The 21549-nt window shown below is 41.0% G+C and overlaps 2 protein-coding genes across 2 annotated transcripts; one reads left to right on the top strand and one right to left on the bottom strand.

Annotated features, from left to right (window-relative positions):
* Window positions 1-8779: 8779 nt before the first annotated feature.
* Window positions 8780-12449, top strand: amigo1 (adhesion molecule with Ig-like domain 1). The gene has a single exon (XM_072367697.1). The coding sequence runs from the start codon at window positions 8894-8896 to the stop codon at window positions 10430-10432; it is 1539 nt and encodes a 512-aa protein (XP_072223798.1). The 5' UTR covers window positions 8780-8893; the 3' UTR covers window positions 10433-12449.
* A 2613-nt stretch (window positions 12450-15062) lies between these two features.
* atxn7l2b (ataxin 7-like 2b) lies at window positions 15063-20671 on the bottom strand. Its single transcript, XM_072367822.1, has 9 exons — window positions 20566-20671; window positions 19900-19968; window positions 19496-19808; window positions 18884-19050; window positions 18430-18530; window positions 18002-18180; window positions 17369-17543; window positions 16988-17109; window positions 15063-16350 (listed from the first exon to the last, which is right to left on the bottom strand). Exons 1-9 carry the CDS (start codon window positions 20660-20662, stop codon window positions 15675-15677), a joined length of 1899 nt encoding a protein of 632 aa, XP_072223923.1. The 5' UTR covers window positions 20663-20671; the 3' UTR covers window positions 15063-15674.
* Window positions 20672-21549: the final 878 nt, after the last annotated feature.

Genomic DNA, 21549 nt, shown 5'->3' with positions numbered 1-21549 from the left:
CCCTGAAAGGCAACTACTGGCTTAAGTGTAGTGTAGTGATACCACTGTCTATGCTCAAGAGCAGAGGTTTACTGAACTCAGAGCAGCAAACACATTTACAATTGTCAACCTTGACTTGATATTATAGATTCTCCCCAACTTTCATGACAGTGACAATGAGTGATAGATTAAGTGTTTTGAAACAGAAACCATTTATTTCTGAGCTCACAATAATCATCTTGTTATTTAAAAAAATCAAAGCTAGCTGTCTTGAGAAAAGTAGATAAATCAGCTTATTATCATGTGAAAACAAGCTTTGTTTTCTCGAAATAATACAACAATCAACTTTTGGTTCTAAATTAATAACAACTGCGGTCAAGGCTTCTGTATTCAAAAGCCCCAAGATTATTGCTATTGGTAACACCTATGTCAAAATGTATTCCTTTCAGTGTAAATCTCAATTTGGTGAATTTTCTTATATGTAGAAATAATTTCTGCCTTTTAAAACTATATTTTAGACAGTTGGAGGAGTGCCGCAATGCCTTAGTGAGCTTGTTCACCTCGGATGTCTGTTTACAGGCTGACTGAGTCTTGACCAGAAGATTGGCAAAAGGCAGAGCTCCTGGGGTGAACACACACCTGAATAATAGATCAGTCCTGCAGCATCAAAGTTACTGACTCATTCACTTCCTTATCATATACTGCAATGGGCTTTCACAGTCATTATATAATAACCACAAGGGCCAGCTGCAGTTTAACATGGGTCTGCTGTCTGTTTACTGCATGCTGGGATTGAAAAGAAATGCTGGCAGGATAGAGCTAAGAGTGAGGATTGATTAAAAAAGGGGAAAGCCTAAAACCTATTTATAAAATCCTCTTACTCATGCTAGAGTCACTGCTGGGTTGTCATGCATGAAGCATTTGTCTTATGCAATCAGGGCATTCAAGTTTATGTTTTGACTGATGCCAGAGTTCAGAGGAAACGAGAGGAAGTGATCCTCAAGGGAGACCTCAATGGATCTCAATCCAGTATCTGACAGTCAAACAGTGAGTGACGGGAAAGAAGAAGGAGGTGGCTGAATGCTTAAAGCATGATACTTAATTTTAGAAGCGTCAGATAGATCGTTGTGCCCATAAACTGTGGAAGTGCTCTCTCAATTACACTGACGCATAAGTACTGATATACACATGCAAGTAAAATTGGAGCATTGCCTCCCATCAGCTGGCTATGTCTTCAACTCTGTTGACAAGAAAGCCTTGCATGTGTGCTCCATTATTCACCACCCCCAGCTGAATAAATAAAGGCACACAGTTAACACCCCGATCTAATGATGCAATAAGACACTTGCCCTCAGAGCCAAAGGACATTCTGTCCAACTCTCTCGTCCTGCCTCCCTTCTTTCTCCTTTCCTCAAGGATCTTTCAGCCTGGCATCTCTCCGCACACTCTCCCTTTTCCTTTGTGACCTACCAAACACCCACCACCAAGCAACTTCTGATCCATCCACTTAATCAATGGTTCATTTAATTTCATTTAATTTAATTTCATGTAAAGGTGCGTCAGATTCATGCGAGCAGGCTCCTTAATCTTCTCTATGTTTTGACTCCTGAAATATTGCCACTCAGCCACTCAATAACACTCCCTTCTTGTATCATATAGCACTGAGCCATTTATCAAGTCATGTTTCCGTATTTAGTCCTATGAGGTTTTAGAAAGAAGCCCATTTCCAATCCTGTTAAAAGCTTCTGTGATCCATTTGGTTAATGCAGAATTCAAACTGTCGCATTGTGCTTCATTTGACTGATATATGCTCTGCATCTTCTTTTTTGAAATGGTTAAACATCTCAACATGGAACCATGATTTATCGGTATAAAAGAAATCCAAGACGATTCAGTCTTATCGCAGCTCTGCACTCCAACACGATGTAATTTTCTGTCACCCCTGGAGCTCAATCATTGCTGTTTGACTGGAGAGCTGTAGTGAAGACCTCTTCACCCAGGCTCTTTTTGCCACTATTGGCCATGAACACAGGCGCTGCAAAGTGAAAAGTGAGGGTAAAAAAAAGCCAAGTGCTCTGCAAACAAGCCTTGCAGGTCAGCAATTTAACTGGCCCACTCTTGTTTGATGGGCTTTTAGCAAAGATAACAAGAGGGACTCTGGCTCTCAGTTATTTGCAATGGATGGGACATTTCTCTGACAAGTAAGTAGGCTGTGTGTTGACTGCTGTTTCACCTGCTGTACATCCCTGACAGGCTCTGATGGTATGAAGTTACAAGAAACATTGAGTCAAAAACTGAACAGGAGGAATAAAACACTTGAGCATGTTGAAGCATACCCACACTGCAGGCTAACACTGCCACTATAATTTCTGTGTGGCAGATATTCTATTTGAATTCTTATTCCAAACACAAGAAGTCAAACAACAGCTGGGTCACTGACTATTTAGACTCTTTTCCTTTCTTTTCCTGGGACCCTCTTCTTATTGTGCATTGTGCACATAGTGCAGGCACATGGCTGTTATCGTAAACACAAAGGATTATCTTTGTTTTCCAATATACTCCATTAATTGAGAATAATCTGTCTCCACTGGGCACAGCCACTATATAACTACTACTTTATCTTTGCCCTGAGAAAGGGATTAATAGGTATTAAAAATACTGTCTGGTAAATACCTCGTTCTGCAATGTCTATCTCTATTAATTGTCTCTGAACATCAATGACACAAGACTTAATCTTTTGTTTTGCCTGTCTTTTACGGTGCCATTACCTGCAAATTCAATGTTTCCCAGTTGCAGCTTAAAATAGCTCTGTAATGAGCCCTGTCAGTAACACCTGACAGAAATAATTAAAGATAGATACTACAGTAAAGCTTGTTGCTGCAATAGTGATGACTTTACTTTAAACAGTGAGCTTCCTGCCTCCTGATTACATCTATTGTTGGAGCTCGCAGGGCCTCACTGCAGCCCCTTCCTCCATGATTTAAAGTCGTGGTCTCTGCCATTAACGCACAACTGGCTCAAGCACGGTCTGTTGCTAAGCGATGGGAGAACAAGACATGCCGAGATTACCGACAGTTTGCTTTTATGGAAGCATGTTCCATCCATGTGGGCTTCTTCTCAAGGATATGATTGACCTTGTGTGGTCCTTTCACTTCTGATCAAACAAAAAACAGAGTTGTGTTACCATGGAAACGAAGAGCCGACCAGACAGCTAAAGAAAGATTACAGCAATTTTTTTCTCTCCTTTGAGACTATCCCTGCATCTACTTGTTTCAAATTCTTTTTTTTTTTCAAGCCAGAAGGAAGTGATACAGCATGAGGGCAACCTGACCTCTGAGGATATAAACACCTCACTTAGCTACAGTTACCTGCGTCACACACACCGCTATTTGACTGATTTATTTAGAATTCATACGTTATTGTTGTTACAAGCTGTCCTTCTGTTTCCTTTCACGAACAATACCAGACGGAAATAAATGGGAATAGATCAATTAAAGCGCTTCAGCTTAGTAAAACTTTCAAGAGAAAAAATTATCCAGAAATTTGTCAGAAGTCCTTTCAAATTGTAGCAAACATTCTCACACAAATGTGTTTAAAAAAACGCTCAGTTGTCAACAGTTCAGTTACTACTTTAAAGCTGCTTTAATCAATGTTTTCATTGTATGAATGTGCCAGACATACTCATTAGTCAAGGTTGTCGCTCCCATAATGAGTTTTAGCTGATTGTTAATCTGTTTATCCAGCATCTTACTCTTTTGGTGCTGTGTTTAGTTTTATTGAGGAGGTTTCTTTTCGATAAAGAAGCCCTAAAAAGACATCATACACTGCCGACACATCCATTTAGCAACTAGCTGGAACAACAGTTTGCATAAAAGTTGGGACACTGTGTGAACCCCCTCCCTACCTTTTCTTCTAAAACACAACCAAACATGTTACTGATGTGTTGCCAACAAATCTGATTCACTGACACATATTCTCCAAGTATTTTTTTTTCCTTTGTAGTATTACACAACTGCTCCAGTGTTTGGTGGACTGTGCCCTGACTTTTTTTTTTTTTTTATTGTTGTGTGTCTAATTAAAAAGCAGCATGTTTTTTTTCATCACATTTTACTTTCATTCATGTTTAACACAGCATCCTAACTTTTTGGTGACTTGGCCACATCCACAGTGGGGCATTATACAACAGAGGAGCCACATTTTTCCCACAGAAGTGGATCTCTGGGAACCAATTAAGAAGGAACTAAAAAAGAGGGAACTGGGCTGCATCAAATGGGCACAAATACAAATTCAGATCAATGATAATTTTGTCCTGTGTCTATACTGAATAAGTCATGGCTGGCAATGTGTGCCAAGATAAATGTTGAGCTGAAAGGTACATAAAATATGTAACCGTTTGCAACCTCTTTCCTCAAAGAAATCTGATGCCATAGATTACTGCAGAAACAGCTACAGATGCAATGTTTGCAGCCAGCATGGCATCTCACTGTATTGAATGTTATGTTCAACTTGGTGACAGGAGGGTATGTTTGCCAAGTCACCAGATCAGCCAGGTGGAGTGCAGCAAAAGGGTGGTTTATGTAAACATAATTTTGTGGTGTTATCGGGCTTCAAAATGTGCACTGATCATCCACACAGGTGTAGATTGAAATTTCAGGGTTTGCACCTGCTGTCATTTGTAATGTCATATGATATATTTGGTATATAGGGTGTGTGAATGTGTGTGATACAGAAGAAAGCACTGTGTTGCCTGTAAAATTAGACTAAGACAAGCTGTAGCAGTGTGTAATTTGTAGTGTGAAAGTACTTTGAGTGGTCAACTAGACTAGAAAAGCACTACATAAGTACAGTCCATTAACCATTAACCATTACCATTTACCATACATATATTAGTTCAAATTACAGCTAACCTCACATGAAAAATGGCCTCTAAGATGCTGGCTACAAGAGTCATCTAACAATGCTGTCATACCTGAAGTATTAGTCAGTATGGAGCTCTGCTAGTCTTGACTGTTTTGCCAAAAAAAGACAGATATTCTGTCTAATTTCTGCCTGTTAGATAATTTACACATACAAATTAATTGTGGTATAAAAAGAACCTCTACGGACCAATGTTTTTCTGTCAGTCCCTAAGCTTGTAAAGAGGCCCTGATTCTCTAAGTTTTGCGGATACTGAGTCGTCAAGTTTGCCCCAGACACCACATCTGAGCAGGTATGTGCAAGAACAAGAGAAGACGAGGCCACCCCAGATTTGCCACAGAGCCAAACCAGTCAATGAAAGACTGCAGGCAGTTGCCAGGCAACACTATCCCTATCACTGCAGGAAGTGGAGTCGAACAGAACATTAATCACTTTCAGCTCCATCTCACCAGAGTCACAGTGCTACAAGGCCGGTCAAACAAAGGTTTCACAGTATGTTCAGTCACACTGGTTTGTACCTTAATTTCCAGGAAAATTATGCAAAGTGCAATGAAAAAGCAAGAACACTTTTCATATAATACTGTGTATTGTCTGTTAGTATAACACATCAGTGAGTGTATAGTCTAAACACTGTTTGCTTTTACCTGGAAACAAGTTAGACTTGTTTCAGAGGATTCACTTCACATGGGAAATTGATTTGGCATAGTCCACCATTGTCTGCTTCGAATCTATTTGTTTCACCTGCCAAAGCACATATCGTCAAGGTCTCTCCAGCTCAAGCAGAGTTTCTGTAGTTATAGTGTGCCAGCCCTGTCTGTTTTGCACAGGTGGGATGCATTGCTCCGAGACAGAAGAGAAAAGGTTGAACCTGATGTCAACAAAACAAAATTAAGGTGACATTCAAAGGACAGCAAGTCATTAAAGGTTAAAGTCTTACATATACTTTCTCTTCCATGGATAATTTGAACTAACGTATTTATCATATAATGATAGACCTTTAGTTTTTTTTTTTTTGTTTACAGGGGATGTGTAACAAGGGCACACAAGAGAAAAAGGAGCTCTGATGTGACATGGATGCCATTTAGAGTAACCTAAACTCCTAGGTCCAACTTTGAGATTGATATCAATAACAGGGATGCTACAGAGCTGATTACCTGGTGTATTAACTTCAAAAATAGAATATGTTATTGTATAATCAGAGTATACTTCATGACATTAAAATGAGCCATTGTCCTTTGTTGCTATCTTAATTTATTGTAGGATTTCTGGTGAGTAGGGGGCTAGCAGCTTACTGGCAACGCACCGGCCCTCGCAGCTTTGCCAAAGCTAAGACTCACTGCTGCAGATCTGTGAATTCAGGAAAACCTCCAGAGAAAATCTCAAAAAGCACTTTGTGGGTGTATTCACACGAAAAAAATGACAAGGTTTTCCCCTGCTCAGTCAGCACAGACCTAACCAAATACATAAACAAAGTGTGCACAGTGAGTAAGAATAGCCTGAGGTGTGTGTGGGAATCATTGTAAAGCCGGTCAGCTTGGTGGCCGTCTGCCCTGCCAAGGCTCTCATCCATACAATTATCCCCTGCTCTTCATATTAAAAACTGTATGTTTTTGGGTTGATAAACAACTAGATATAGTTAAGAAATATTTCAGCTTTACATTTCTTCAGGTTTAAAGGCCCTCTAAGTTACAATTGAGCTGCCAGTGACCAGAGTTGAAACACCTGGTAACACCTTCCATTAATCTAAATCACCAATTATAGCCCATAAAGTGACAACAAATGTATGATAAAGGTTAAGAAAATATATTGCTATGAAATTATTTCTTATGGTCCATTCTGTGAGAACCTGCATGTGGTGACTAAATAAGAATAGAGGCAGTGCTCTAAATACATTGTCACTGTTAACTCAGCTGTCATATGGGAAGCAAGGATGGAATTAAGAGGGAAAAACGTTGGACAGCTTCGCATCACGTTTAACCACATGATAGTGAAATATGCCACTTATTTTACCCAACAGGAACATCAAACCAACCAAGCGCTCAGCTCTGTGTTGTACCAGAAAACTGTGCCATATTCTAAGAGATGCAGGGAAATCTCTTATCTCGTAGAGCTTGAGAACCAGAGGGGAAGCAGAGGATTGGCAGAGAATTATAATGACCAGCATTTAGATTTGTTGTGATCCTGTACACAATAAAAGTACTGGAGTCAAGGTATGAAGATTTATACTTTTGCTTGTGGTAATGATGGAGTTGAAGGAAGAGAAGGAAGGATGTCTAGAGGCGAGTAGGCTGTGTCTTACTGTTAGACGGCTATGGACTTATCTCATTATCAATATTACAAATTGCTCTGCTTTGAGATATCAAATGTCATTGAAAAGCTGGAAATGGACTTGTCCATTTTCTCTCGTGGTGTTTCAGTGCGTCTTTTGCGCGGTCACTTTCAGTAAACAGCGCCTTCTGGGTTTGAGCGCATAACTGCTGCCGAAACACGTCAGCCACTGCAGCCGCAGCAGCACTGTGCAGAGAAAGCAGCAGCAGGCCTGTGTGGAGCCACAGGAAGCTTGTCTTCAACAGACTGCTCATTCTTAATTATCCCCATGGCTGCTGATGAGACACGACATGAGACGGACCTGCCCAAAATGCGCCAATAATGTGCAGAGGCCGGATGCTCGCTCGTGCGCACCCGGAGCAGTTTGTTCCTTTGATATCAAAGACAGCTGATTAAAACACAATCGTTCATCGACAATTGTCTGCTAAACGAACGGTTGTTTTCTGCCCTTTACGTAATCTTTTTTTTTTCTTTTTTGCGTAATTTTGCATCGGGTGTTGGATGCCGTGGACCAGGATTATTTTGGCGAAGAGATCTTAGTGCTCTCCCTCCTCCCTGCATCGGTGTTGTCCTCAGCAAGGAAATTCAGTCAGACTGGGGTGATTTTGTATGCAGTCGCGCTGTAAACAAACGAGGACCTGTTTTAAGGAAATCAGCGTCGCTGCTGCATCCCGGTTGCAGGCAAGTGTTTTCCTCTCCATCTTTTCCTCGGATATTTGCATGTTTTGCTAATTTATTTTCCAACCAAATGGTAAACGCTTTCACAGCTCTAGGCAAGGGCTTTAGAGAACATGACACGATGTAAATATTTGCATAATTTTGCGTCCGTACAGGCAACCCTTTATTTGTTCTTTGCGTGAACGTGTGCAACTGTATTCGTGTCAGGGAGAGTAAGAGATGGCGAGGCAGAAACGGGGAAACAGACTGAGAAAGAAAATCAATGCAATGTTTTCCAGGAGTGTGAATGCACATGGGTTAGCGTGAGTACCGGGTTTGTGTGTATGTAGTTATTGTAAAGAAGACGCGCAAAGCCGCAGGGGAAAGTTTGTGTTGTGTGCACGTGAGGAAGACAGAAGAAGAGGAGGAAAGACACAGAGGTGGGAAATGTAAGAACATTTACGTAGACACTTTAAGTAGTTGCCTTTGGGTGACTTGCCGGTCATATTGAAAGTAATATCATCTACTGATGAAGATGTACTTATTTTTGTGTATTGATAGTCTAACTGAGAATGGGCATGTTTTATGGCTGTTTCTTAAAATTTCTCAAAATAAACATCAGAAACCAGCAGTCTGGTGTTGTAAGATCTGTTATTCAATAAGAGGACAATAGCAAGTTGAAGTGTTTTGATTTGCTGTGTGATGGATTTCTATGGCGTTTTGATTTTAAAATACATTTTGTAAATGAAAGATTTTTCTTTGTAGTATAGTCATTAGAATATGTATTCTCCGCTGCATCAGTGTTGCACCTTTGTGTTTAAAAGAACAATCCATCTGAAAAACAACAACAACACCCCCCCCCTCCCTCCCTCCCTCCTCCTCCTCTCATCTTTTTGTTCTTTTTCAGCCTTCAATCTGCAGAGTGCCCGGGAATCCTTCAGCAGCTCTTCCATGCTTTTTTCTAAAAATGGGATCATAGTCACTCTCCCTGGGATTCGGAACAACCGCTAGGATGTTGCAGCCTTCCACCAGAAGAGGTGACAGCCTATTGGAAAAATTACCTCACTGGAGTAGGTGTCAGAGATCGGCCCTATTCTTCTCCCTCTGCGTGGCTCTCCTCTGGCTTCCAGAGGCAGCAGGATCTGCACTGAACTGTCATAAGACGTGCATCTGCGCCTCAAACATAGTGAGCTGCTCAAAGATGAATCTAACCACCGTCCCCACTCAACTGCCCCACTACACTGCTGTACTGGATCTTAGCTACAATGAGATAGTGCGGCTTCGATCCGAGTGGACACCAGTCAAGCTCCCAAATCTTCATAACCTCCTGCTCAGCCACAATAATCTCCATTTCCTCTCTTCAGAGGCATTCATAAATGTGAAGCACCTGCGCTACCTGGACCTGTCGTCCAACAATTTGCAGCAGCTGGATGAGTTCATCTTTGAGCCTTTGGTCAACCTGGAGGTTCTCTTGCTGTACAATAATAAAATCTCACAGATTGACCGCTCAGCCTTTACTAGCATGATCAACCTTCAGAAGCTGTACCTTAGTCAGAACCAAATCTCCCGCTTCCCTGTGGAGCTGGTCAGGGAAAAGTCCCGCCTGGAGAAGCTCAGCCTTCTGGATGTGTCGTCCAACAAGATCAAGGTGTTGCCCATTGAAGAGCTAAAGGCGCTGCCCGCCTGGATTAAAAATGGCCTCTACTTCCACAATAACCCGTTGCTGTGTCACTGTGATCTCTACACACTTCTTGCCCACTGGTACATTCGAAAGTTCAACTCTGCCCTGGACTTTAAGGACAACTATACATGCATTCTGCCTGGCCCACAAAAAACCCAAGTAGGTGCTTTCGATCTCAGTGGTGAAAGCATGAACTGCAGCACATTCAAGGAGGCGGATGAAGAGGCTTTTCTGGAGCAAACACTGATCCTTAGTTGCGACACCAAACACAGGGACATGTCAAAGATCTGGACGATGCCTGGTAATGTGTTGGTGACACCTGGAAGCAATCAGACAGCAAAAGTCTTGCCAGATGGCAGCCTGCGGATAAGTCCGGTGAGGTCTGATGACTCTGGGACTTACACATGCTTTGCTATGAGCGAAACCTTAAATGAAACTGTCTATGTGGTGCTCAAGGTTCACAACTTTACCATGCATGGGAACGGGGAGACTTTGAACACAGCTTACACTACCTTGATAGGCTGTCTGGCCAGTGTGGTGCTGGTGCTTGTGTACCTTTACCTGACGCCATGCCGCTGTTTCTGCTGCCCTAACAAGGGTAAGAATAGAGGTGAAGACAGCATCCACTCCTCAATGCTCAGCGTCACTCCGACCCATGACGACCAGGCACTCAAGGCTGAGTTGAACAGACATGTGGCGTTCATAGACTCCAAGGACCTGCAGGGCCAGAATGGCAAGCTGAACCCCAATGGGGATGAGGACGATGATGATTTGGATGCAGAGGCTGGTTCTCTTATGAAGGGGAAGAGGAGGAAATCAGTAGCAGAGTCCATTAGCTCCGTCTTCTCAGACACTCCCATGGTGGTTTGAGATAACACTGGTAGAGATGGTGGATGCCGCGTGACTGGATGTATATGGTACAACATGAGCCATGTGTTTAGTTAATGTAAACTGTGACTGTGACCTTGTGGGAGAAAACGATGGAGGGATCTTTATTTGTTGTGGTTTAGAGCAAGTTAGAAAACAAGGATCTCAAAGGGAGTTAAAAAGAATCTGTCTTGTTGTCAGAAAGGACAATAAGTAGGACTTTTCCAGCATTTTAATCTGTAGCAATTACTATTCATACTGTGAAAGAATGGCAGAGTAAAAGGACAGTGGAAACGTAGAGTCTTATGGGAGAAGATGATATCAGTTGATATCAGCACTCAGGAAGGGATATGTTGAATTACAAAAGTGTGGTAATTGATTAAATAAACTAATAATAGAGAGATAATAGCTCACATTTAGAATAAACTAAAACCATGTTTGGATTATAATTATATTTATTATGAATGATTAGAATAGATTGCATCTTATTTAACATTAGGGCATATATACATTTACCCATCCCCTACTATCACAGGGATAGAGGATGACATTGTCATGCTATGAATAGCAATGACATTCACCTTGAGTTATCTATAGTGAAACAGCATGTCAAAAAACCACATTATATGAGATCCTAGCCTAGATAGATATAATTGCTGTAAAAGAAAATATGGATTTCTCAGATGCTAAATGTATAAAGAGGTCAACACAGGTCATTTTCATCCCACCTCAGATCCAATACTTACAGTCTTAGTTGTATTCAGCCTTACAGGACAGGGTTGTTTCTTACTTTGGCATGTTAAGGGATCAAGTTACATAGATGTAAGTTACAAAATTGCTAACCAACTTACAGTGTAAATTAATCATGTAACAGGATAGCTGCCTTTTAGTTGTTGTACATCTACAGTAAAACCCAAACAAAACTTTTGCACAATTAAACACAAGGGACGCCTTCAGCAGATACACATTAGGTGCAGGGAAGTATTTCGTTTTGAATAATTATCAACATATTGTCTCAAATCTGTATACAGAAAAGTACCACAGTCCTTACAAGAATGAATAGGCTTCTGGTTGTTGTCTGTTGTTTACTTAACTTACTGTTAAGTTTGTCCCTTTGCCAAGTTACAGCATCAATTTCCATCTGTCACAACACTAGGGTGTTACATACCAAGCCAATGCTGAAAGCTCATAAGTTATTCTGTAAGGTAAATGTGCACCTTAAACAAAATATCATAAATATGTCATAAATTCAAGTATGCGATCTTGCTCAGTGGATAGTTCCCAGTGTTACACATAAAATGTAGCTCTTCTGCCCTTTGCTACTGAGGAAATAATCTATGTTGTATCAGCAGGAAAACAGTAGGCCCTCAGTAAGAGTAAAACCTTAATAGTTTCTCCTTGAAATCAATCTTATGAATAATACTGATGAGGCTGTATATTACTGGCACGAAAGAGCTACGTTTAGAGTTTGCTGCTGCTGACGGGAAATTTCCGATAACACATGGGACCCGAGATCTTTGAAAAAAAAACCCTTTGTGTCATCATTCATGATAAAATCTGCTGTAAAATTAACTTAACATGCAAGACACCTGGTACGCTATGCATATTTTATAAACTTTAAAACAAGAGACTGGTCCTTGGCACTAGAAGGAGGGATTTTATTAAACTTTACTGCGCACGTGTCTCAGTATAACAAGAGTAGCCTCTTGTAAAATGCTAATTGCATCTTTTGATGGGAAGAGGCTCCCCTTTGCTTTCCATCTCTTTGTCTCTGAGCTGGAGACAATCAATGTGTTATCGTGAGTCACAGTAGCACAAAGGCATTCTCTCTGGCTCCTTATACACTGACAGCGTCAATTCAGCCCAGATGTGTTTGCTTTGTTTGCGTACCTTAGACATTATGAATCTGCCCTTTCTTAAGTTCAAAAGCAATCATTAGCCAGGCAATGCAATGCTCTTTAAGTAGTCTGCAATTTGTTTATGAAGAAAAAACGCATGAAGCTTTAATTGAGCATTGGCACTCCAACTGAGTCATGGTTCGAAAGTACTTCATAATCTCAGACTTGATCATGCTTTTGAGTTCCTGCTCAGAAAGTTCCATGATATACATCAGAATTAATTACATAAAATCACATCTGGCATTTAAAAGAAAAAATATCAATTTACACATTTCTGGATGCAATGTTTTTTTACGCAAAATTGATGGAATATTCACAGTTGCTGTGTGCACCGCAGCATCTCCTGTGTGGGTGAGGAAGGAAGTCACACTTGTCAGAGAGGTGGTGTGTGAATCATTTCACTCTGTCACACGTTTGAATACCAGGTGGAGGAATAGACAGCAGCAAAAATATCAAGACGTACTTAAAAAAAGACACATTTAGCACAAATGCAGATTGATTGCGCTTTGCCAATGATCTGTCATACTTTAAGGATTTCAAGATTTACCATTAAGAACAGAAACATATTTGCTCATATATTTGTTCCCTTATGAGATTTCAAGGAGTGGCCACCCTGGACAGCACGAGACGCTAATGGCTGATATCATGCACGGATATTGTGGCTGTTGAGTAGCACAGTAAATTACCCATCCATTGTGGAGATGAGTGCATTTTCTGGAACACAGTGTCAGTTCTATTATATCTACTGTGGCTGAGTGGTGGTCTACCCCTGTGTATTGCCTCCTTAAAATACATGTCTCAGTCCTGCATAGACAAGAACTGAGTGCTGAGTAACTAGAAAATTCTAACAAGAAGAAGAAGAGTGGCTTTGTTCTTTCCAAAGCAAATCTGCCTTCCTGTATATCTATATATACAATACATATATATATATACATATATATATATGTATATATATTTCTTTATTTATACACGTATTGCGAGTCACCTTCTGTGTTCAGTATTTCTTAGTTGTGTACTATGTTCTGCCAGTGTACTGACTGTATTCTTGTGTATTCCAATGTTGTTCATTTTGCATTTTGTCTGCTGCTGTGCTACTGTTAGTTGTTTCAAAACCCAAGTCTTACTATAAATGTTTATTTTTTAAGCAGGGTGGAACTTAGTTTTCTATTGAAAGAGGGCACATTTTATCTTTGACTGGTGAAGAATTTGGTTTAACAGAGAATAGATTTGAACATGTATCCAAAGCTGCATAGGAAGAGTGCCAGTTTTTAAATAACTTAGGCTGATGCAGCCTAATGAGCAGTGAGTACTTTATGTAGCCACCAGTTATTATCATTCAGTATTTGACTTTGTTCATAAAGCCATAAGCAATTAAAAACACAGTGCTTTACTTGACAGATGTTATGTCAGATGATGTAGGGAGGTGTGTTCTCCAACAGAGCTACAGAAGTGGGAAAATCGAGCGATCTCTCCAATATACTCCTGAAACATGAGTTGGTTTTTATGGCTTTATAGGCAGTTCTTAAATAGATTTTCTCAGGGCCATGTCAGCTCTAATATCATGTGATGTGATACTCAATGACTGCAATGCTAAACGTGTCACATTTTCAGTATCAATAAGACCAAATCTTAGGTTTAGAGATCTGCACACTTTTTTGGCCCTTTTCTCTTCACAGTGGTGGCGATTTCACTCGGTTCTCACAGATAACAGAGGAGAGTGCTCTCCCGCCGCCCTGGCACACATCTCCATTCATCTAGTAGCAATTAAGGGCACAAGGATGAGATGGTGAGGTTAAAAGCTTCAACATAGTGCTACCCACAAGCATGTCCACAGGACAAGAAGTGGGCTTTAAACAGCACTGAAAGCACATTTATTAACTTCAAAGATGAGATGTTGGTCACTGCCAGTCCTTGCAGCTAAAGTATATAATGGCTTTGCATGGTATGCTTCAAAGCTACTCTGATAGCAGGATAAGTGAAAACCAGTAGGCATTACAGGAAAAAGATATACTATCATTTTACTAAATAAAATATAAAGATTTCCACTTTGTGCTGTCTGTTTTTATTTCTGTCTCCAACTGTTAACCAGAAACAGCCATTTTTGTGTACCTAACTGGTATTTAATGGAATATTGTGGATTATGCCAGAATCATCAAAAAATACTATTTTGGTATAGTTTAAATACAATTGAATTGAAAATGACCTGTTAAAGAACAGACAATAGAGCTACACAGATAGTCGGGTATAAGCTTCCTATAACATATTACAGTTTATCAGAGTGAAAAGGTCAGAGTTTATTTTTTTTACTATTTGTCAATTGAGCAGAACCATTTTAATGGGTTAATACATGTTTGTTTATAGAACCTAGAAGTGGCTAAAAGTCCATCAAGCTGTCTTAATAGAGCACCATTAAGTTTTTCCATTCAGAAGCTCGTCACTAATAAGATTCATTATTACAAATAAAATGATCTTGATCTGTTAAATAAAACAGAACCCATGAAGATGCCGTGTGCCGGTCCCTACATTAGAATATAATAAACAAAATGGCTAGCAAGCAAATGTGCAAGTTATATCATTTTTATAAAACAGATTAAATAAATTAAATTAAAAACATAGTTTTTTATACTGTGTACCTGGATAGAAAGGAGGGGGAAAAGATTTCTGCCTTTTAATTTGGCACCATCTGGTGTCAGGAAAATGAAAATGATAAAACCGGGGAAAGTAGAAAACCTTCAAACTCAATCAAAATTACAATTTTAAAGTCTTTAATGCTTTATTACTCGAGAACCAAGGTGAAATAACAGTAAACTGAGGAGAATAAGAGTTGAGGAATCATTCTGGCACTGAACAGGTTTTCTTTTAGCAGCAAAATGAGAAAACTGAGGTATGCATTTGTTTTTAGACATTTACATTAAGTCACATAAAAAAGCAGTACTCTACAAATACAACAAAGTGCATACAAATTCCTGATATACAGTATGTTCATAAAAAAGTGAAAATAAATATAAAAAAACACACACATGCACACAATCATAATACCGGCAGCTGCTGTGGAATCCAGGAAACCTTTTGTGTGAATGGTTTTTTTAAGGCTGGCTGGCTCTAATAGCTGCAAAGATGAGACGTAAACAACCTACTAATTATTTACCATTAAAAGAAAAAACAAAATTAGGATCACATGAAGAAGAAGGATGGTGCCATGGATGGCTTTTGTATGAGGGGTCTCACAACATAAATGATAGAAAGCAGCCCATTTAATTATTTCATAAAAACAAACTCCAAGCCCTGTTCTTGTCCTTAAGAGTGATGTTTTTTCCAAACCCCAAGACAGCACATCCTTGGAATTATCACCCTTCCAGAAGACGAGGCTGGGGCGGTAGAACAGAGGAAAAACATTTATACTTTGAAGTTTTGTTGAGAGAGGAACTGCGGGGCACAGGGGTCTTACGCTTCGGAGCAACACCCCTGTGTTCACTGCCCATACTCTGCTGAACCTCTGCGGGGCTCTCTCTGCTGGCGTGGTGGGTTAGTGCGCCCGAGGAACACTTCTCCAAACCAAACATCTCAGTAGGCCTCAGGGGCGGAGGAACCGTTGGCTTCTTTTCCTGTGACATGTTACTTTTGTCTGCTCTTTGACAGGAAGGGATGTGAGGCGGGTCCTTCTGCTGAAGGGGGCAACCCCCAGTGTCTCCAGATGATTTGTTTTCAACACTGTATAACAGCTTGTCAGCTTTCAGTGATGGATCGGCATCTTGCAAAAGCTCCACCTCTATCAGCTTAGGCTTTCTGGGTGGCCTGACAGGCTTGTGGCGTCTGCCAGACCCACGACTTGCTGAGGGGGTGGAGTAAGGCGATGTGCTACTGGGAGAGTTCTGCTGCGGACTTTTGGCCTCCAGCTGTCCCAGTGAGGTAGACTCAATGCTACGGAGGGTAGTGGGTTTGACCCCAGCCCTGACAGATGTTCCTATATATGAAGGTGAGACGTGATGAGACCCGAGACCTGATGATACCTTAGGCATTTTCCTGAAAGTTAATGAAAAAATATTCAGCTGAAGAAGTTCTCCTCGGGTTTATCAAAACTGCTGATCCAGTAAATCGTTGCATCCCACAAATTACACTGCACTACAGTCTAAGTTTTCCCCTTTAGGACGTAGAAAATACACTGTAAGGGATTTTTCTTAATGCTGTAAAGCCCCTTTTAACCTAATTTCGATTCTACAAAGTGCTTTACAATATGTTCGTCATTCATAAACCCCCCACTACACTCACACACAGATGAGCACTTAGGGAGCAGTGTGGGGTTCAGTGTCTTGCCCAAGAACCCTTTTGCTCTTGAGGGGGTTAAGGAGGTGGCAAACGACCACTGTACGACCTGAGACATGGCCACCCCATAAAATCAAAACCAGGTAATGCAACCACCACTTCAATCCCAAGGCAAAGACAGCAAATGCCAGAATATAGCAGTGTTTTGCGCCAAACAAACTGACACCAGTGAGCATCTAACACCACAATTCAATGAATTTTCGACAGAACCACTGATATGTAAGAACATGTCAACTCATACAGAGAAGAAACCAGACTAAGCTGCAGAACTGTACCCTACAGTTTTATGGACTCAGGTAGGTGACCTACCTGCCAGATGCACAACGACCACACTCACCTCCACAAGTGTGCGCTAACATGATGCTCTATCATGGCACAGAGGGCAAACCTCAGGTGGTGTAAACGCCGGTCAAAAGTGAAGATGCTACAACCCAAAGTGTGGCATCCAAAAGTGCAGAGCTACAAAACAGAAACAACGTTAGAAGCACAGACACAATTAAATGTCCTCACAGTGGAGTAAATGTCCACATCTGACAAAAGGAATTTGAACAAAATCCAGAGACCCGACACAATGTGCTTTGTGAATTTCACTCTCTACGTTCGTACAACTTCTTCATATGAGCATTTCCCAAAAGAACAGCCCTGCAAAAGTTCTTCTGAACATGTTTACACATCTCAGTCCACCTGCTGCTGCACTTATGTATGTGTTTGCACTCACCCCAAGAGGTCTGGGGTGCCGGGGTGTAGCAGGAAGATCTCTGGCTCCCTCTTCCTCCTCATCCACTTCACTGTCTTCACTCGAGAGCGAGCTTTGGTTGAAAGGGTACGGAGGCTGCACCTCCACTTTCACAGCGCCATTACCGTCCTCTTCTGATAAGGTTTCTGATTGATTTCTAGAGGTATGTGAAGACGAAAGGACAACAGAAATGACAGAAAGAAAATGATGAGTTATACAAGAGTAGACGTCAACAACAGCAGGTCCTGTGTACAAACAGATTATTTGAGCGGAACACGTCAGGATGACACAATCTGTATCCCAGATGACATTACAAAGTAATGATTGTTTTTCTTATTTCCACTATCTGCTGTGTAAAATAGGCACCAGATGAGACTGGCTTCAGTGCAGGAAGAATGTCTCGACCCTAGAAGAAGACTGTATTACATTAAGAAAGCTGCAGTTCTACAAAATGCAGTAACTCTGCATCACTTTGTAACACTGTGGTAGAAGTTTGCATTGTGACTCCATTTCAACTCTCAGCTTAAAGAACTGCTAAATCTCCAGTAATGATCTGCAGAAGCATCTGAGTGAATAAAATCAACTCAGTTTACATATAAAGAACATATGTCATACCTCAGAATGAGGCAGTTGCTTCTGAAGTTGCATTTGCCACCCAGAGTCGTCACATCTGCATCAACATCGTTCAGATGTTGCTCCATATCTTGACCCGAGACTGTTCTCGGCTCCGCTGCCAGCTGAGCAACAATCTTAAGCTTACTCTGTGCTCTCTGCGGCTGGTGGATGAAATCATTCTGTGAGGGAGTTGTGCAAGAGAAAAAAAAAGAATCTGCATTTTACATTGAATCAGAGGAAAATCAGAAACCTACCATGTTTCTGTGTGAAATAATAAAATATAAAAGATCCAACTACTAAGACAGAAAAGGAAATGAAAAGAAAGCCAAAGAAAAATTCTATTGTTGTGGTCATTTTTTCACGAACATCATTGTTGAGCATGAGCAAAAATAAAGATACTGTGCTGGTAACAAAGCTGAGTAAAACACCATGTCCATGGACTTTACACTGCATGTTGGCTGCCGGCTGCACAGCTTCTTGTTTTCTGGATCCAGAACGCTGCAGTGTTTGCTCAGCCCACATTGTTTTTCTGTGTGGGAAAGAAACAGTATTCAGTCAGCACCAGTGGGACGCAGACAGTCATGATCAATGCTCAGCAGGACGAATATTACATCAAACCACACTTTAACGCATACTGCGCAGTATAACACATACTATAAGCCACCAATTGGGAAGTCTTTTCCAGTTTGGAGACGTGTGGAGTTTTTCCAGCCAACTGTTGTGGAGCTCGGTTACAGTGAATGACTGGATTCATAAACATTTAAAGTGTCCTGGAGTTACTTTTTGTTGTGAACAGATGCCAGATAAAATCAACTACAAGCGAACAGGGTGACAGAAAAGCAGCAGAGGAAGAAATGTAGGTAGTATGAACAGCTGGCTTACTGTTGATGTTTTTCTTGATCCGGTTGTAGGTTCTCATCCCTCGCCGAGGACAGGTCCACTCAGTGGATTCCACAGCTGTCAACTTTAACAAAGAGGGACTCTCTGACAGAGAAGTGGCGAGGGAAGGCTCACCGGGGAGCAGGGCACCTGAGTGCCATGGAGAAGCCCTGGAGAGTAGAGTAGAAGATGGGTGGTGAGGGAGGAGAGGTCATTTCTCTGATGGGCAAACTGCAGATGTACTCAAAGATGTAAACTACACACCTAATCTATTAACTTTGAGTGAGTCAAGCTACATTTATGCTTCAAAACTGGTGTTTATGCAGTTTCTAAATGAAAAAAAATTCAAAGATCCTTTTCTGAATTAGATTAGATGGTGGCATATTCTGCATTTAAGATGTGATCGTTTTGTTCATGCATTCTTTGATGACCAGCCAACTGTGTCAGAGAGATTCAACCACTTCTAAATAAAGCTACAGCATCTAGTGTTCATTTCAATGGGTTTGATTCGTTGTTTTCCCTCGTTACTAATAATAGTGATGTTTTCCCACCTACAGCTGCCTATATCCCAGGCAAACCAGGCCATTTGGAGCATCTCATAACTGTAAATAGTACCTTACTGTATCCTCTAGGTCATTATTTGTCCAGCACTGGTGGCGAGGTAACACTGCTGAGGAACGGGCACTGCCCTCAACACATCTATCCTCTGGCTTCTCCACACAAGAGGGAACATTTGAAGGAGGCTGATCAGGGGAAAGTTGCTGTTCAGCAACCAGCGTGGATGACCGACTGAATAAGCTTGTGATAGCACTATGCCACCTTTCACAGTGCCTCTCAAAGGCTTGAGGTTTCACCACCTGTCCACAGTGGCTGCACACCACCAAATAAAAATCATCACGTGCTGGGCAGTGGCCAAACATATGCATATCTGCAGAGAAGAATGCAAGAGGGTGAAATCAGCATGAGGTGTTCCTGGGTGTACTCAAGAGTTCTTTAGTTTCATGTCCTCAAATCCTCACCTTCTTTCTCCAGGGTCATGGTTTCGGAGTGGTGCATATCGTACTTGCCATCTTCAACACAGGATTCAGCTGCAGGCAGGCAAGGCAAAAACTGTTAAAAATGTGCTGGGACATTTATGTAGCGTCCCTCCAAGTAAAGGGGTTGGTTATCTGGATATATTTGCTGGTAAAACCCCAGAATATGTCTCATCAGCTCCAAGGGGGTGAGGAAAAAGTTTACTCATCTATTTCAAAGTTATTCACATAAAACTCGTCTCGTGTAATTTGTCTTGTGTCATATTTGCTTCTCTCCGCTTTCTTGTCATCTAATCCAATCGTAGCAAGGTGGTCTGAGGTGGTATATCAGCTCTACTAGCAGACTGAACGAAATTCAAGAAACTCAATCGTTGTTTTTCCTGTATAACTGACCGACCAGTGTGAATTTACCTGTATGAATTTACCTTTGAGACTTTTTTCCGCTCATTTACTACTTTCAGGCCAATAAAAATAAAATGAAAAGTCTTATATGTTTATATGCGTTACTATTGCTATAGACCTCCCGCATTAGGACCCAGCGGGTCCTTTGTTTGGGATGCGCTCAGTGTACATGTAACAAATAATAAATTACACGATACTGATGCTATGACATGATGGATATCAGGTTTGGGGCAACGGGGAGAGACTCACCGTCAGACGGTAAAATATTCACCCCGTCTACCAAGCAACTCCAATTTAATCCGACAAAATCGTCGAGATTAAGATTTCGCCGATCCAAGGCGGCCATTGCTGCACTTGCGCGCTCACGGTAAACATTCGGTTCGCGCGCATCTTAATCGCGCCTCTGGGCACGCGGCCGCGCTAAACCCGACCCATTGTGATTGGGTCCTAAACGCTTTGTTAGAAAACTATAACGTTTTATGGACGTATCACGTGAACATCTGAGAGAATAGGAATATAGCATATATAGATAAACAGTTAAAAATCAATAGAGATGCGAAAATATAAACACAACTTCGCGCTTGTCTTTTTTTTGGTCAGATTACGTGGATATTCACTGTAAAATATTAGAAACAATTAAACACAAAGGTTAAATGTGGTGACTTCGAAAACAGGCAATGCAAACACATTTTTCTAGACTAGATTAAGACAATATCGTTTTTTGGGAAATGGAAGAACTCACATCAGTCCTATGACATACCCTATTGTTGGGAGTTAAAAAGACCAAAGTTGCTGCGTGATGTTTTTCAAAGAGTCAAACGGTGTGGCACAACTATTTAAATCCACTTTGTAAATCTCACTGTATGCACAGCGTGTGGTGTATTATTTACCTGTGTGACAAACACTTAATGTACTGTATGTGTGCTACACTGGGGAAAAGAATAAGTCATGAAATAAGACATAACAACAAATGCAGCTCTCTTATTTTAATGATGCACAGTATTTTATGTTACACACACACACACACACACACAGACATCTTTTTTTAATTGTATCAGAGGCTCCAGTCAGGAGAGAGGCGTTTGCGTTAAGCAAGACTAGATAAAGAGGGAAATCATAATATCGGCAGAAATAGAGAGGACAACTTGTGTTGCCAGATGCTCTTGTTAAACAAATCGAATCTCAATGACACTTGTCCAGGTTGAAGGATTTCCCTTGCAAAAAAGAGGAGAC

The sequence above is a fragment of the Leuresthes tenuis genome, unplaced genomic scaffold (assembly GCF_036924035.1).
Source record: "Leuresthes tenuis unplaced genomic scaffold, fLeuTen1.0.hap1 SCAF_16, whole genome shotgun sequence".
In the NCBI taxonomy this organism is placed as follows: Eukaryota; Metazoa; Chordata; class Actinopteri; order Atheriniformes; family Atherinopsidae; genus Leuresthes; species Leuresthes tenuis.
Note: the sequence above shows the minus strand (reverse complement) of the source record. Positions and strands in the feature narration are given on the sequence as shown.

Coding starts and splice junctions, on each gene's coding strand:
- amigo1 (XM_072367697.1), top strand. CDS start 8,894: ATGTTGCAGCCTTCCACCAGAAGAGGTGACAGCCTATTGGAAAAATTA.
- atxn7l2b (XM_072367822.1), bottom strand. CDS start 20,662: ATGGCCGCCTTGGATCGGCGAAATCTTAATCTCGACGATTTTGTCGGA. Junction 19,809..19,899: donor CATGACCCTGGAGAAAGAAG/GTGAGGATTTGA, acceptor TCTTCTCTGCAG/ATATGCATATGTTTGGCCAC. Junction 18,181..18,429: donor GTGTAAAGTCCATGGACATG/GTGTTTTACTCA, acceptor ACTCCCTCACAG/AATGATTTCATCCACCAGCC.